Source organism: Augochlora pura, chromosome 7, assembly GCF_028453695.1.
Source record: "Augochlora pura isolate Apur16 chromosome 7, APUR_v2.2.1, whole genome shotgun sequence".
Classification (NCBI taxonomy): Eukaryota; Metazoa; Arthropoda; class Insecta; order Hymenoptera; family Halictidae; genus Augochlora; species Augochlora pura.
Window position 1 is genome coordinate 16,444,942 of NC_135778.1, and position 18,593 is coordinate 16,463,534.

An 18,593-nucleotide genomic window follows, 5' to 3' on the forward strand; every position below is an offset into this window, starting at 1 on the left:
AGATCGGGAACGGGAACGGGACAGAGGTAGCGAGAAAAAGACGGCGAAGACGACATGGCGGAAAAAAGAGGGAGCAAGGGTAAGACAGGAAAGCGAGACGAACAGCGGGCAGAAGATGGAAGGATGAGAAAGAGGAAAAAAGACATAGACGCGCGAGTTTAGGGTGGCGAAGCATGCAGAAGAGTAAGGACAGGCTCCGGCGCGCGCGGAACAGTGACGGAGGACAAGATGGGGAGGGTGGGATGCCCGAGCTGGATACCAGAGGGTTACAGGGGGTGTAGAGAGGAGGGACGAAGCAACAGAGGAAGAGAGAGAGTGTGTGTGTGCGAGTGCGAGCAGGAGAGAGAAAGAGTGGGAGAGGGAGAAAGACATAATGAGAGGGAGTGAGTCGCGGCTGCGTCATGTTCTCAGCGAACTGGGTCAGTGGGTCTCCCCACCTTCTCGCGTCGTACATCTACTGCGACGTACACACAGAGAAGCACTGGCACTGTCGGGGAGTGCCAACGGCGTTACTGTTGACCCAGCCACGGCCTGTATGTGGCCTGTGCGCCTGCCCTGTGCCCGCTTACCGCGACTCTCTGTTTGGCTCCCCTGTGCTCTTTGAAAGCAAGAGTTGTTCGCGGTACTCTATACCGTCTATTCCGATCTTTCTCGCGTTATCCTCGTCGCCGATGAAAAAAAAATCAACCGTGCGTAGAGATACACGCGTCGTCTAAATACGTCGGGTCGCGTTACACGCGGGACGGATCCTACTCGGCACGTTCGGAGTAAAAGTCTATGTAATTCGTTTCGATCTTCGAATCCCGATCGAGGCCGACTCTGAATCGCGTAGATCGAATCGGGCGGTCGTTATCGGCGCCGAATTTTTCGGGCGACCCGAGCGCGTTGCGTAAATGAGACCCTCCGAAAGATCGAGTTCGGACGACGTCGGTGATTCGTCTTGTATCGATTCCCATCGAATCCCGTGCGGGCTCGTGTGCACACGTGCGTCGGGGTATTCGCCGGCAGCACCGACGACAAATACGGTCGACAAAACGGCGGCGGTGACGGCGGCAGACCGGCGCGGGAGCGTACGGGGACAATACTTCTCCGGCCGACATAGACCTGGTTCCGTAAGTAGGTCATCCCCTCCATCCGGCGTGCAACCTCCTTCTCCCCTCCTCCCTGAATCCCTTCGACCGCGGCAATACCTCCCGAGCCCTCCCGTACTCCTCCGCGCCCTGGTCTCCCTCTCCTCCCGAACCGCGTGTCGCCCCCCCACCAGACGGGGCCCTCCGAGGCACCTCCACTACTCCTTCGGGCACCTGGCCGCGCGCGGTGGCATGCGCTGCTGAATCACTTTCACTTATGCCGTGCGCTGTGTTGGTTATACGGCCGTGCTTTTCTCTCTCGCTCCCGCGGTCTCGCACTCGACCCGTGCCCGTCGGTAAAGGGACACGCGCGCGCTCGTTCTCTCCTCTCCTCTATACCCACCGAAACGCGAAGGGAGCCCAACGGTGCGCGCCTCTCGCCGTTCTCCCGGTTCTGCCAATTTTATTTTACTCCGGACGGTGTCACGGTTGAAGCGCGTATCCGTCTCTCTGTGCCGGCCGAAACCGAACGTGTTTCGTTGCGTTCGTTTCGTTTCGTTTACGATCGCGAGCGTGAGCACAGTGTGTGTCTGCGGTATACGCGCGTGGTTCTCGACGACGTAGCCGCGGTGACGCGTGTTTCTTTCTGCCGCGGGAAGTACGGCGCAACCAGACAAAATAATAACGACAACCAAGGGACCGTCGTGGATCGTCGTCTTCTTCGTCTTGCTGCTGGTTAGCTGGCTGTGATATACGTGACGTGTGTCTCACGAGACGATCTCCCGACACTGCCTACCTCCATGTGTCGACAGTAGGGCGGCTGCGGGGAGGGGGTGGGCCCTTCGGGAAAGCAACGAGGCGAGAAGACAACTAGTCGTACGCAGATAGCCGAGCTGTCAAGTCGTGCGTTCGGGGATCTGGAGGATTCTCCTTTTCTCTCTCACGCGCGCCGTTCTCTCTTTTCTCTCTCTCTCTCTCTCTCTCTTTCTTTCTCTCTCTCGTTATTCTTCTGCCTCGGTGTAGTTATTCGCCAGTCTTACTCGATCACTCTCGCTTACAACAGTCGGACTTAGCGGGCACCATCGTTTTCAACGGAGTATTATACTTTTTGGATTATTGCAGTGTGAGTGCGCGCTACCTCTACTCGCCCTATTTACTTCGCGGGTATCCGCGGTGTTACTAGTTCTGTGACAACGCCGTGGATTAAACTTTGTTTTCGCGTACGCGCATGCGCGATCGCCCCGTAACGCGACCGCCGGTTCGCGTGTTCGAGGAAACGACCGGGCCGATTGTTTTTTCTGTCCGGTGAACCACTCGAGGCGGTCCCCGGTGGCGTGGACCAGCCGGCCGTTCGGTTCGGTCTCGTGTTGTGCCGATCGGTTGTTCCGTGTCACGATTTAACGCTGGATTATCAGTGGTCTCCGCGGCGAGATATAGGAACGAGGGACGACGGCGTGGTGGTTTGTTGTTCCGTAAGCATACGGAGTCGCGTCCTCGGGGCATGCGACAGTGACAGCCATCTTTTATTTCTTCATATTTTTATGGGGACACAACGATCACGTTCTACCATGATTCGGACGTAGTCGCACGGTACGATGAAGCGAGTGGTGCGCGATGGGTTCGTTCTTTGACGTGTGCCACGGAAAAGCGTGACTGGTGATCGATATATTGTACGTGCCAAGGGAGGACCCTAGTGTATTTATGCGATCGACCTCGTGTATGTTGTCAACGTCGTCGTCGTCTTCGTCGTCGTCGTCGTCGTTGTCATCGTCGTCGTCATCGTCATTACACTGTCATACATTATCGGTGGTACTCTAGCATCGAAGTACCGCCGACCTTGCACGAGTTCGTGTGCACCGTTTTCGCTTGAAAACTACAGTGAATCTATAACCGTCGCTGCTATTGCACACACGTATACACGCGTACATATTCACACACATTCACACACGCTAGGCCACATTCGCAATAACGGAAAGAAAAAGAAAATAATAGGAAAGAAAAGGGTAATAACGTTACCGACTGTGGCCCGAGTCAGCTGACACAAGAGTATTCTCCACCGCATCATATATGAGCCGATACGCCACGAGCACGTTCCTCCGTGCAGTGCTTGCGCAAGGGTGATATGTTATTGGAGATGGAGCAGCATTCGGGCCTGATATCCCTGAATATGTCGCCGTTCCATCTAAGCCCGCAGGGTAGTCCCCAAGGTGCGGCCGGTGCCGGTCAACAACAGTCCCAGCAGCAACAGCAACAACAGCAGCAGCAATCGCATTACGGCTCCTCGCCATATGGCAATTGCGCCCAAAGCCCGCCCGCCGCCATGTGTCACCAGTCGCAGTCCCAACAGCAACAACAGCAGCAACAGTTGTCGGTACACAATCAGGCCCACTCGCAGACCGGTATCTCAAGTTTCGACGCGGCGTTCTTCGACTCGACCGCTCTGGAGGAACGGTGCCCCATGTGCGGCGACAAAATGTCCGGCTATCAGTACGGTTTGCTTACATGCGAGTCTTGCAAGGGTTTCTTTAAACGCAACAGCTCGCCATGCAGCAGCAAGAAAGTATACACGTGTCTGTTCTCGCCGACGGGCGGTGGGGGAGGTGGCGGAGGCGGAGGCGGCGGCGGCGGCGGCGGCGGTGGCGGCGGCGGTGGCGGTGGCGGAGGAGGAGGAGGCGGTGGAAATGGTAACAACGGCGGGACCGGTGGCTGCGCCGCATCTTCGGCACTCGAGATCGGATCTTGCGGCAACAAGAAGGTGTACACGTGTCTGTTCTCGCCAACAGGGGCCGGAAGCGGGGCCGGAGGTAATGGCGGCAGCAACGGCGCGGCTAACGGCGCAGGGGGTAGCTGCGGAACGTCGACGGCCCTCGAGAGTAGCGGCAGCGGTTATAACGGAGGACCCGCTAGTGGGGGAGCGGGTGGCACGGGTAGTGGTGGTGCGAGTAGTGGTGGTGCGGGTGCCGCTGGCGGCAGTGGGCCCACCGCTGGAAACCCCGCTGCTGGCGGCGGTGGTACCCAAGGTGGCGCAGGGGGCGGCGGATCCGCTACGGTAAGCGGCAATGTCGCCATTCCTACTACCACCTACTCTTTACCATCTGGTACCCTCTATCATCCTGGATTGGGCCAGGTCGGGGTTGGCATCGTGACCGGGTCGATACCGTGCCCGTCCGAGTTTCCCGACACCAAGGACATCGTGATCGAGGAGCTGTGTCCTGTATGCGGCGACAAGGTCTCCGGATACCACTACGGGCTACTCACCTGCGAGTCCTGCAAGGGTTTCTTCAAACGCACCGTCCAAAACAAGAAGGTCTACACGTGCGTCGCTGAGAGGTCCTGCCACATCGACAAGACGCAACGGAAACGGTGTCCCTACTGCCGTTTCCAGAAGTGCCTCGAAGTCGGCATGAAGCTCGAGGGTGAGTTTACATCTTGTTTTTATTTAACACGTAGGCTTGCACATTACGGGGATGATTCTGTGTACCGTAATGAGAGGGAAACTCATCACACTGTTCTTTTCAAAATATCAACGGACAGCCCCTTGAGAAGGGGCCAGTGTCACGAGTTTCGTCTTATCTCGTACCATATTATAGAATAATCCTGAAGTGTGTACAACGCGCACAGTTAATTGCTGTATAGAGGTTATGTTTTGCCGTGCGTCGCCGGTACACGCTTCGCTGCAATCGCGCATTCGTACTTGATAGGATCCTTCCGAAAATATCGCGAGAAAGACCGATCCGTAATGACGGGAATGGTAAACAGAGGAAGAACGAATTTCGTGACATTTCGTAAGCAGATTTTATTCGGCCGACGATATGGGCGCCTATTTATTTTTTTGGATGTGAAAGCGATGCATGCGGGTGTTGTTCGCCGCGATTTTTTATGCAGACGGTGAAAGAACGAAAGCGCACGCGTATGCGCCCGTGTCGACTCCGATATCCAATTATGCAACGTAACCGTGGGTCGCGCATCATTTCTCCACAAGCGTGTGTACACGCAACGTGTAAAGAAGCCACCTGACCTGTCGAACCAGGAACGTGAACCATTTTTGGCACAGCTCGGTTCTAGGTTTTTCTTCTTTATCGCCGACAACAGGTTCACAATGGGTACACGATGACGAAACAACACGGGTATGCAAATGGCGTTTACCGTGACCATAGATTACACGGGGCAACAAATTAGAGGTGTCGTCGCGGTGTTGAGCATTCAGCATTTTTTCTGCGTTACATTAAATCTTGAAAAATTTATGATAGAACCGATGCTCGAATAGCTGTTGATATCCACACTTTGGTTAACCGCATCGAGAGTCGTGAACGCGTGTCGGACAACGGGTGCTCGCGAGTCTTTTAAATTCTATTGTGCCTGAGATTATTATTTACTTTCACCGCGTGTTAACGAACGACCGGAATAGCTCCCACGATATCGGGCCGCACGTTTAACGTTACCACATTATTATCAACCTTTGCGTTATCTCCGATTCAGTATCTTTCTGCGTACACGTACCCGGCCGATACGTCAAAAGCCGTTTACGCGCGAACGCGTGCACGTCGGTCCACGGAGTTCGGCACCGTTCGGCCCCTCTCGATAACCCTCGGCCAATCTCGGCCGCGCTCGACCGTTCCCGCATCACGCTCCTACGAACTTAACCTTATTACACGCCGTGAAGCGATCAACCGATACTGTCTTCCTTCGCGAATTCTTTCGACGTTCTAACGCTTTTTGACGCGATCCAACCAGCATGCTTTCCTCTCTCTGTTCCGCGGCGGTGATCGACGCGCCTGCTCGCGTTCCATTGTCAATTTTAATATCGTTAATGTCGCGCCACGGCGGCGCGGTTCGCGGACGCATTCGTACACGAAACCGATTAAGCAAACCGTTCCTACATGCGCAATAAAGGAATTCGCGATACGCGACGCTGGACGAAAGTATTGGCACACCGAGATTACCATCATAAATATATTAATAAGGAGAAAACGCGGCGCGCGACGGCAGCTCCACTTCTTAATGAAGTACTAACAAGGGAACACGCCGAAATTGCGATTTTTCGTGCAACCTCGGTAGAAAGTAGTTCACCGGGGTTTTTCTGTTACCCGTGTTACGAGGAAAATTAGACTGGTCTCGCAATACATTATAAAGAACCGATTTCGATGCAACATTCAAGGTGTAGGACAACGATCCAGTATAATGTTATTCGAAATTTTGTTGAAGCAACAATCGAAATTCGTTTAGTCGAATATTTCGGAAATTTTATTGAAGTTAGAAGAACGAACCAGCTGTTCAAGCAGATTCCAAAATGTGTTGCATTTGTTCAAATAATTCAAACACGGCACACTTTCTCTTTTCTGAAAATGAGAACGGTTCACGTGTACTCTTTCAGTTTCTCGACATGTATTAATACTGGTGCTTCTTCAACTTTGTGGTTAGATTCGCCGTTGGATTCTCTGGCTGCGTTTCACGCGGTTTCTCGTTGGCGTTCGAACGATGCAATATTTTTTGGGGGGAAAGTCGTGATCGGTCGTCGACGATCGTCGCCGAAATGTTGGCGTGCCTCGGGGCCTCATTGCTAGGGGGACGAGAAGCGTCTAATGCAATTCGAGTAACTGGGTCTAGGCCCTCAAGGCCCGGCGATTAAGCGAATCTCGAAACAGGCTCTGTCGCAATTGCCGCCTTTGCACGCCGTTTTCCACGGCGTTCCTACACCGGCGCACGGATTGCTCAACGCGGAAAGTTTCCAGAGTGCTTGCGAGCGTTTACGAAAGGAAACAGTTTCTTACTTGCACGCTGCTCAGAAATGTAAAAACACCGGTCGACGTGGAAAATTGAGTTTAACGGATCCTCGATCGACCCGCTTTATCACTAGAACTACCATGTCATAAACGCGACTACTGTATATTGTTTTACAACATTGACAAGATTGAATTCACTTAATACGATTTTTATTATAATATACATTAATAATTTCCATTTATTATGAAAATATTTTTATGTCAACAATTGTAACAGAAAAGGTTTAAATCATTTATTGGTTTGATGTTAATAGGTCTGATGTTAATCAACCTATATTTTTCATTCTCCGTAATTAATTTGTTTCGCAACGATATTTAACTGTTTGCACTGTAACAACGAGTCAGACTAGTTAATAAGATATCGTACAGAATTCACTAAATGAGAATGTTATTAATCTCTTCGAGATCGAAAGAAAATTATGCTTCCATGATAATCTAGAAACGAAGGTAAACAGGTGTGAACAGGAAACGAACATTTTCTCGTATCGTCATGAAAATGATCGAACGAGAAACAGTGTTAATCTCGACATACCTGCGAACGTAATCGCGGTGCAAGGGGTTAACGAGAACTCTCATTCGCATCGGAATAATACGATTGTCTCTGAGCTTGTCTCAGCTCACTTAAAAATCGGGTCATCTAGTTCGGATTCGAAACGAGACTACGTAATTCATTTCTGTTTGGTGAATAATCGAAGCTGGCAACACGCCGAAGCTGACAGTTTTTCTGCTGTTGAAGCACCTGTTCGCCGGACCTTTCGAACTGCACATTTTTCATTAATCGGTTACACCTCTTGCTACAGCGAACGGATGACTTTGCACTCGGACTTCGTCGGGGCGCCGCCTTTGCGCGAACTCGATCCCACGCGAATCTCTAAATTACGCAAATCGAAGCGTATGGCAATTAACGCGCACCTTTGTGTGTTCGTTGAAACGCGCCTGGCGGGTTTACGGTTTTGCTTTAACGGTGTTTAAAGACGGGTAGAAATCGAAGTTGAAACGACAGTTAAATACGCTCGTAATCGCGCGACGACACCTGTCACGATTCTGCAACAGACCTGGCCGGCTCGCGCTGGCCCATGAATACGGGAGCAAGGCTCGTTCGGCGTAATGAACGTTGCCACGGGATCTGCTTCGCAGCCGATCGAAAACCATCGGCTGGATACTGCGAGCGCGGCGTTCCTTCCACGAGATCACGGAATCTCTTTTATTTCTTCGAACCGAAGCAATAGCGTTGTAACTTAAGCATTACCGCATCCAGCATTGTTTTACCGTTCACGTTTAACATAATCGACATATACTGATGCATAGTCAATACACAGCCATTGAAATAGTTAAAGAATTACCTATTCCTGGTTGGCTGCTATTTTCGCGAACTTTAAATTTTAACAGCGCGCAACGTCAGCCGATTTCTACGAAATGTTTGATATGCATATAAGTTAACAAGTGCCGCCGGTTATAGGCTCGGATAAAAAAGCTTCGTCACTCCGAGTGATAACAAAACGAAGAGAATTATTTCGTTCACTGATAATGCATTAGTCGAACTAATTTAACGTTGTTAAAAAGATTCAAGTCGTTCGATGCAAATGTCGGGAGAGTTTTTATGCGCTGTGTATATTTTAAGTTCATCTAGAATTGATGGATTTTAAATAGAAAGTGCCAACCGATTCCGTGGAGGAGGCGAGGTGCCGATGACCGGCGTCTGTGTTACACAGAAATTAGCGGGGACACGTAAACTCGTGACTAGAAACCAGACGCAGCGGCAACGGTAGAGATCGAGTTTTTAATTCCATTTTCGAGCGCGCGCGCCATATGCCCGCGCGACCGCGATCAAATATTGACGCTGGTGCTTCGGTTCCGCAGCTGCGAATAATTCGCAGTCGCGTAGTCGGTTCTCGTTCGCATCCATTTTCTTCGTCGGGCCGACGAAACAGCTACCGGCGCTTCGGTCCGGTCCCGAAAATTTCTCGTGACGTTACAAATCGGCCGGCGGACGCCGTTTTCGAAACGGCACGGCCGAGAATTCGCGAACGTTTCCCTTTGCCGCTGAAAATGTTGGCCGGCGCGTTAAGCGGGAACGATCGCGTCGGCGCCGCGACGTGTACGCGCAGGCAAACACGAAAATCAAACATTCGCGAGAGATCGACGGGGTTCTTCTGTAATGTTTGCGCCGTGTTAATGGTCGGAACCGCGAAAACGTGTCGCGCGCGGCAACAGCAAATCGGGAACGAACGAAGGAAAAGAAATAACGTCGGCGTGTTTGTATTTTGCTGGCACGGGACGTAACGGCCGCGCGCGCGGCGGTCAACGCTTAACAGCGTTACTTCCCGAAATGCGCGGTCGTAAAATTATGTAACGTGATAATCGGCCGCGCGACCGATACCGTCCGAGGCATAATTACCGCGCGAAAAACTCGGCATATCTAATGCCAACGATAATGGTTCCCGGGGTCCTTAATTTTCTAATGAACCGCGCTCTTGTTTCGCTCGCTCGAAAGGGAGACAACGACGTTCTTTCACTTGTCCGTGTTCGCGCGGATCCTGCTCTCCGAATTATTTCCATAGCTTTCGGCGGAATGATTTCGCGCTAACCAATCGCCGACGCGAGCAAACACGAACGGACAAAAGACGGCTTTGATCGGTTATATTTCGAGAGAAACTCTGTTTCCAGGGAGAATCGTTGTCCGTTTCTCTTCACTTCGATTCATTAACACCCAGAGGCTCTCGATCATTTTTATAGAACCGTACTGTGTTGATTATACTTGGCGCGTCCTGACGCACCCCAATTTATTTTCGCCGCCCCGATAATACGGTAAACAGTTTAATTAATATATTAGGATAACTAGCGCCGTTAACAAGCGCCAGGTATAATGCAATTAGCACTGATCCCTGATTTAAGGTGGTTCTTCGCTGAACCGCAGATTTTATCCGTCCGCAGGGTACGCCTGCAGATGCGCGAACCGTGCTGGAACCGTAGCATTATTATTCTAGTTGAACTTTATGTATACCTTAATGATACCAACACGTGAAAGCCATATTTCTGTGGACTGCTACACAAAAATCAGATACAGGTTCCGTAAGCGATAATTACGCGCAATTAAAGAGTCCACTGTGTTCTTAATTGCTCCGGGAACGGCCCCGCGTGGTTAACATATCTCTATATTAATATATTTGTTCCTTCGGTCGATGCATCCTCTGTTAATAATTAATAACTCTCTATGCGCATCGAGCCACACAACTGCGCGGGGTTGACCATGGTCAAGCTAGCAGAATTTATGCTTGCAGTATCAGAAAATTTTACTAATACCACTATTCTAATAACTTGTTAATACAAACAATAGCTAGACTGTCGATCCTTGTCTGTAAATTACCTTTCGGACAACACAATATATATTTCGAACAATTACAAATGGATAAAAGTCAACTTTGTAAAGGGATAAAGATCGACTTATACGAAAGTCCACGGAAAACTTTTCCCCGGTGACGGGTATTAAAAAGCCGCGCGTTCCAGCCGGTTTCCATCCGCGAACAAAGGCAGATTTTTGTCCCGCGGAATCGGTGTCGCTCGTCTCTGGGCACGGCAAACCGGTAGAAAATTGCGCAAGCGGAATCTAGAAATTTTGAGGTAGGACGGTCGCCGGCACGGGTCGCATAACGCGTCGGTCGGTCGGTGAAAGCATTTCGGCCGGCCCGGCCAATTTCTATTAGACGACCGAAATATATTTTCACCGGGCGACCGGTCGCGGTGAAATTAAACGCGCGAGAGATCACCCCGGCGACTTTCGACGCCGAAAGTCACCGGCGTGCGCGTTATGACACGCCGCGCGTAAAAGATTCGCCGCGCGCGCGCTACTTAAGCATTACTTAACGGTTGTTACTTAACGAAACCGACGATTCGGCATTTCTCCTGGCAATCGGAGCACACTCGCGGGGCACCCGGTTCGAATTTCCCGGCCGATCGGCCGCGTAAGGAATTTTTGTTGGTAAATATTCGGTTCCTCGTATAGTCCAGGCCGACGAGTTTTATAATAATTGTTGCGCAAGTTGTCCCCGAAAATGGTAATCTTCGGTTGCGCCGCGACCGAGGCACGTTCGCTTACCCCTTCGAGCCGCCATCTTGTCGGGATTCGCCGGATCGAGACGCTTGCTTCATAGATCGCGATACGTAGAATAATAAGAATTAATATGTTCTTTTATAATCAGTTCGTCCAATTAAAATATCTCTATATTAAATTATGTCCATTTAGTACACGAATAGTTTTCACTATCTTTGGCGGCTGCAAATGAATTTAACACAAGATATAATATAACATAAAATGCACGCTACATATAAATAATTTATCCCTTGATTTAATATATTTCTATTTTCGTTTCACGATATTTTAGCGAATGAAAATGCGTAAGCAGAGCTGCAACAAAATCGAGTATGTAAACTTCAAAACAGTGGCGCCAATGAAATAACCGCGGATAAAAATAACCCCCGATTGTTGCAACAGATGCAATGTTTATTTCGCCGATAAATCCGCATTCCGCCGCGACGATATACCCGCGAATTCTAATAAATTCGTAACAAAAACGATCAGTGATCATTTGCAACAATAGGGGAAACAAAAGACGACCGTAAACGAATCATCGCCATAATCTGAAGTCGATTAGTATCGAACGGACGTTCCTGAAACGCGTTTCCAATTCTTACAACGGCGTCTCCTAACGTGGACGCTCGGGGTCTTAGCTTTGTTGAAGGAACGCCTGTGCAGTTTCCGAGGGTAGAGCGGTTATGGTACTGTCCGGTGGATCCTTAAGCGTAAAAGCGTAATTGATGGATGTAAAAGAGGACCGACACCGGGTCAGGGTCGTCGTCGTCGTTTTCCCGCGGAGGAACCGAAACTGTTCGCCGAGTGCCGATATTAAAAGCGGGTCGAAGACGGGGGCCATTAAAGGTAATAACGAGAGTACGCCCGTTTACGACTGCGAAAAATACACCGGGGACACGTCTCGTCCGCATCTGCCGGCCACGTGGATGTGCGCGCACGTTGCCGAGGGAACGATCCCTCCGGCCAGGGGAATATTGAGCGTTCGATTAGCCCCATCGATACTCGGTGGTTCATGCCCGTAAAAGTGAGAGCGGTCAATGGGTCTCTCTGCGCAAACGAAATCGGTCGGCTCTGTCTCTGCCGATTCTCTACACGGTGTTCCTCAACCAGAGAACCACCAGCAGACTCTTGCAATTAAATGTTATCGTTCGCATACTCTCGACAAAATATTCTCTGAACGCTAGACTGCGATCTCGCATAATTAATTATAACAAAATGAATCATTTGTTCTTTCCTTTCCTATTATATTTCCAAGGGCATTTACTTACAGTCTAATCGCAGCAAGCCGTAAGCAAATTATACTCTAAATAAAATATGAAATTGTCGAAGACGTAAGACGAATTTAATCGTTTCGTTCTTGCTAAGTGAGTTATTAACAAAAGCAATATATTTCTGATTAATTTCTGTTTCATTTAATTTATATTTTGCGCGAGGATTCGCAGTCTAATGGATCACGGTTGACAGAATCGCGGACGTATTTTTATTCGCGAAGACGTGAGCGCAAGAGTGGAAAAAAATGACTGTTCGGATGAATTGATTATATATTTCGTAATTCCTGTTTTCGTAGAGTGTAATAAATCGACGAACTCGAAAGAACTCGCTCCGTACGTCGGACACACGGCGGGTAGTCGTGCAGTACACGGCTCGGCCGTTCGTAAGAGTTGCAGGTGAAAAACGATCGGTGATGCGAATTAATTATGTATTTCGTAACGCGGGTTTTAGCTGAATCGAATAAATCGATAAACTCGAGAAAACCGGCGGTCACGTGCCCCGTAAGTAACGCTTTCAAGAAGATACGAAAGGATGGAACGTTAGAAATAGTTCCATAGGATAACACTAAAACTACCTTGCTGATCCAAATTAGATTATTTATTATTTTAAAATGTAATCGAATCGTCAGAACGACCGAATATTTAGAAGACATTGAAACAAAAGTGACGGAAGCTGTTAAGAAATTCATTATAATCCTAATGCAATCGTTCTTATAAAAGAACATACCTTGGGCTCACTTTTGGAGTTCGGTTGATTTAAACAAAATACATTGAAAGATTTTACGGAACAGAAATACAGTTAATCCCGTAAGCATAATTACGATCAGTACCGCCTAAAAATGAACAACGGAGCGCAAAGGGTTAAAATATCCTTCCGCTTGTGCCGAGCCTTGTGCACGGGCCTTGTGCCACTTGCCGAAGATCGCGGTCGCGCGATGAATTTAATAAGATAATCATGGGATCGTAACTGCGAAAACAAGGAATGACGTCACCGAATCGTTCAATAAAGAACCCGCATTTTTCAGATATCTCACCGGAGAGGATTCGCATTAGCTAAAGCGATTGTTCGTCTTCGCGTGCCAACTCGTGAAGATGTCGCGTTTCTGGCATTACTATAAAGGACACAATAACGCGTGTTCGCAAATCACGATCGGAACGAAATTATCACCGTGCAGAAATATCGCTTCGAATTGGGAACGATGACGACCGGACACCGGTTGATCTTTCCGCAAAGTAAAAATTGTCTACGCCCGACTGTAATAAACCACGGTCGAATAAAAACGTGTCCGCTTCGTTGATAAAACCAACAGATTGAAAATAATACAACGGCGTTCTAAGCTCTTCGATTAGGTCTCATTGTTTCGCATTTTTTTTACCATTTTTCTCACTAATGCGTGAAGTCCGCTGCCCGGTGATGACGTTGAACATCCTTAGTTATAAAAGGTAGAAATATATTAGAAATCCTGAGGTGACATTGGCTAATTTAATGATTAATTTTGGTTAATTTTAGCGGTGAATTAATAATGGTAACACCGCTTATGTTACAGTAATTGCACGAATAACTGTTCCAAAATGGCCCCCTATCTTAAAATCATCGTCTTTCACAAACGATGACTACGTTCTTCATTATTTCGTTTCTCCTTCCTTCAATGGACATCATCGTCATTGCTCTAATCACAAGAACGATATTTACGAATACCATGCTCCCGAAACGGCACCAAAACACGCAACCGTCGTCGCGGTATCAACTGAGAACAACGGCTCACGATTTTTGTTTCCCTTATTCCGTCCGACACCCGTCCTTCGTTCGGACACTCTGCCCGCCGCAGAGCATTATGCAATAGCGATTCCCCCGGTGCGCGGCGTCATTGAAACGTTCAATTCGCAGCGACTGTAACGTTAGCCCAATTTCAACGACCACGGCTGCGCCGACCAGGAGGGTGCCGTGTCTCCGATTTCAATTCCACCGTCGCCCACAGAAGTTAATGGCTTTTAGTACGAAGATCGCGCCAAAACCGTCCTCTTGCCAAAGTGTTTTCTAGATCATCGTTCCATATGCCCGCCGGGACTTTGTCCACCCCTCGGAAACAGGATTCGGCACCGGTGTGTCCCAAATTGTCCCGGTCGCGGCCTGTAAAAGGTAACGGGCGGCTCGCCGGGACGGAAAATCTGGTGGAAAAGCAACTTAAATATGTAAAAAGGCGGTACAACGGAGACCGTGGCGCGCGCGCCTCTGTTTAGAAACTCACGAATTTCATAATTATTGTATTATGTTGCAAGAAGGTGGTATACCTGGCCGGCTGCCTGGCTGCCTTGCCTGTCTGTCTGCCTATAACATAACCTGCCTGCCCGTTTGCTTACCTGCCTTGGCTGCCTTGCCTGCTTGCTCGACTCCTACCTTCGTTGTTAGCGCGCGCGCGCGCGCGCGCGACCGTGGTGGGGGAGAAAGGTTAGGTTGAGGCGGGGATTGTGTAATCCCTCGTTGAGTGGAGCCTCAACCGTCTTCTTTTCGCCGAAGCTTTGATTTCTTTGCCGGCCCCGGAGCTCTCGCCTCCGTCTTCATCCCGTCCGAATTCGCACGCGAACCCTTCTCGCGCCACGGGCATCGTCGACTGCCGATGGAACGCTAACTTTGACCTCTGACACGCCCGCTATCCCACTGCTATAACCACCTCGGGCTGCTTTCGGAACGAATCCCGCCGCGCCGTATGCGACTTTCTTGACCTATTTAGGGCGGCCGAGGAATGCCGCGATCAGTTCTTCGGCTGCCATGGCATTGTTGACAAATGCCGTGCGAATTCGGGGAATCTTATTTTAGAACGGGCGAACGACGGGCGCGGGAATGGACGGATAATTATTTAAGTAATTCGCTGGTGGGCTGCACGATTGATCGAACGTTTGTGGTCGCGAAGTAGTTGGTCTGTGGAGTATCGAGGAGTCTTTGGCATGTGCATTTCGATGTTCGTTTTGATAACGCAGCTTTTACGACAGTGTGCATGATTGGTGACTATAAGTAACTGTGTTAGTGATTAGATCACGAAATAAAAATTTTCTTCTTCTGTTTGTGATTGAGGCTTCACGATTTTACATTTTAGTCGTTGAGTTTCGTCATGGATGTATAAGCTCTGCAGTCTATTAATAATAAATTTTACATTATTTATGTTAAGTTTCCTTTCGATAAATGTACGGAGTGTCTAATCTAAAAGAGACCTCTTACAACACGATGAATAATTATAGACTCAAAGTAATTTTTACATCGTCACTGATATCAAACAGAACAAACTATATTAATAATAATTAATAATAATAGTGCCGTTCAAATATTTTGTGACTACTGTTGCACTTAATTCAACTTTTTGCAATCGTTCAAGAAAGGACAGCCCACAAATTACTTAACCTTTTAGATACTACGCGCCACTATAGTGGCTTTCGCGAATGGCTCGTGCTTTACTCAATTGTTTTCTTATTTATTAAAGCAAACAATTAAAGTGAAAGTGTGTATATACAATATATTAAGAAAAGAATATATGTTATTAGTACTATATATAGATATCCGGAAAAAATATATATTAAGAGAAAATCGTAATTTAGTTACGAAAAACTTTATTTGCGCAAAATCCTGCCGTATCTAAAAGGTTAATCGTCGAATCGCTTTTTCACTCATTTCTGCTTAATGCAAGAAAGTAATTTATAATTACAATTATTCAGTAATTCACAATTGCAATTATTTAGTAATCAATAATTACAATTATTTAGTAATTCATAACGACAATTATTTAGTAACTAATAATTATTGTAATTCCAAATTGTCGTTCCCCATTGTGCCAATCTGTGGCGAAGCCGGCACTGAATATTTTTAATACCTCGATACCGATGCGACCGGGATTGTGGTTCTATGGAAGTTGACGCCCACGCCAGTTCGTCTGGAAGTCCTTATTAACCGGCGTCCAATTTGTACCATCTCGAATGCTTGAATATGCCGCTTCGTAATCGAATTCGAGTGACCTTTTATTCAAAGTCCATCGCATACTAATACAAATATATAATCAATATATTAACAAAAAGCTTTATCTCGCCGATAAGCAAAGTTATTATTTACCGGTTTCTTGCCGCAAATTACGTACTCAAAAAACCTACTATATACATATCTTTAAAAGTAATGAAACAGTAGCAAATGGCTATCAACTAGCTAATAACAAATGACTATTTCAAATAGCGCCTAACGGGTAATATAATTCAGTAGAAAAGTATCAGCAAATATTAGCATCTCTTAATTAAAATAATTTTTACCCAGGATAAAAGATACGGGAGACTGATTAAAGAGAAACGTATCCGATTATTTCTACTACAAAGAATCCGACGTATTTCGATTACACGTTCGACTGCCAGTCCCGAACGTAGCTAACGCGACACTAAAACCCTTTCCATTTAGGAATCTAATTAACAGGCTTAATAACAAACCCGAACGGCTACCAGTTTTCCAGCAGTGTCAGCCGGCGAATCGATAAAACCATCAGATCCGCAGAATTTTTGTCACGTTAAGTCGACAGGTTAATCGGAACAGGATATACTCGGCCGCGGCTCGCGTTCTCCGTACGCGAACAGTTTCCCATGAGCCGGTCCTCGACCGATCATGTTCTTTGTTCCGCTAGAAATTCGGCGGCGGGGCTTTTCTGTCCCGACTATCCCCGGATCCTTTTCGTTTCTTTTAAAGCGCGCGCGTTTCTCGTCTCTTTTCGGTCCTTTTTGTGTGCCGTTCTTTCGCAACGCGCGGATGACTTCACTAACGGGCAGGCGCGACGACGCTACGGGCCGCGCGTCGTCACGGTGGGAACCTCTCTCGCCTGATTGGTCCGGTCGTGGGCGACGGTGGTCACGTGGCAGCACATTAATTTCTATGGGGAGGGCCTGACGTCACTGGACCCGTGGACCAGATTTGCCAAGTGGATTTCCCTTTCTTTTCGACGCACGCGCGCTCTCCGTCGCCGCGGGTTCGGCGGCTCTTGCGTATTTGTATTTAGCGTCGCCGCGGCCGCGGACCTTGCGAGCCGGACGTGGCTGCCATTCTTTCGTACCGCCTGCACGTGGAGATCTCTGTCCTCTGCGCCGCGCCTCCCGATCGTTCCTGGATCACGGAAATCGGCAGTCGAATCGTACCGATCGAAACGCGCGTATTGATCTTCCAGCGATCTCGCGAACTCGTCGAAGCGTATCAGTTGCGGCGTTCCCAAATTCTCGCACATTTTTTTGCAGGATGTGATCTTTATAATTGCGAAAAATGATTGTTACAATCGAATCGCTCCTTATAGTCGCAGATATTTTTTAGCAGTCTCTCAAGTCGCAGTCTTTGCTTCCCAAAAATTCATTAGCATAGTAATATAACTTTGCTAACGAATAAACCGTGGATTTTATGCGCTTGTGGCACAATTTAGCAGCACTTGAAATAGTAAGAATATTTAAATATTTTAGGTGCCTATGAATTATCAATTCATTGCTACTATTTTTGCTTATATGAATTATCAATTCATTGCTTCTATTTTTGCTTGTATGAATTATCAATTCATTGCTCCTATTTTTGCTTCTATCAATTTTCAAATATATATTTCACATAGAATCCGCAGTCTACTAATGAGCGAAGACCGCCGTCCGTCCTTCTTTGCAACTTCGTAATCGTTTCGCCAATAATAGTATCGGGGGGAAAGGGGTAAGCGAGCGGTCAGAAATAGATCGCGGAACACCGCGAATATCGGGATAACAAAATAACACCTGCAATTTACATCATGTAACACGTCAATCCCATTTCACACGCCCGTTTAAATGAAGCGAATTCAATGGCGAATAAAGATGAACTTAGGCACGAGGCTTGTTCGATAGTTGCTCGTCGAGAATTGTATTAGACCGAATATCGACTCCAGTTATAAACCGTTCCCTCGTTACAGATGCAACACATTTAGCTGAACAGCCTGGTGTCGCATAACCGCGCTCAATTACGTAGACCAAGCTTGAAAAAACGAGATGAAAATGAAGCGCTGATGAATAGAGCCGTTTTTTAAAACCACCGTTGAGGAATAGAGTTCGGTCTTCCGTAAGCTTTATTTTTATTATTTAATCTTGTTCTTACAACACCGTGGCTGCTAACGCGTGGTTAAATCGCCGGCAAAAAAAATATAAACACGCCCGAGCATCCACAGTCGTCGGCGACCAGGTGAACAGCGCGCTCAGTGTAAGGGTATCGTACATACAGGATACATAAATAAACAGTAAACGGAGTAAAAAAAAAGTGCGCCGAGCTATACTAATGGAAGTGCTGATTCCGATCACGTGTGCACAGCATTAGTCACTGGTAATAAGCACCGCTGTGACATTGCTACTTTGTTAA

The 18,593-nt window shown here is 48.0% G+C and overlaps 1 protein-coding gene across 1 annotated transcript in view; it reads left to right on the forward strand.

Annotated features, from left to right (window-relative positions):
* The first annotated feature begins 371 nt into the window (after positions 1-371).
* Positions 372-18,593, forward strand: part of Ftz-f1 (ftz transcription factor 1) — a 38,800-nt gene continuing 20,578 nt past the window's right edge. The window contains 2 exon segments of the mRNA XM_078184877.1: positions 372-4,119; positions 4,198-4,486. Coding sequence (XP_078041003.1) covers positions 3,193-4,119; positions 4,198-4,486 — 1,216 coding nt within the window. The 5' untranslated portion in view covers positions 372-3,192.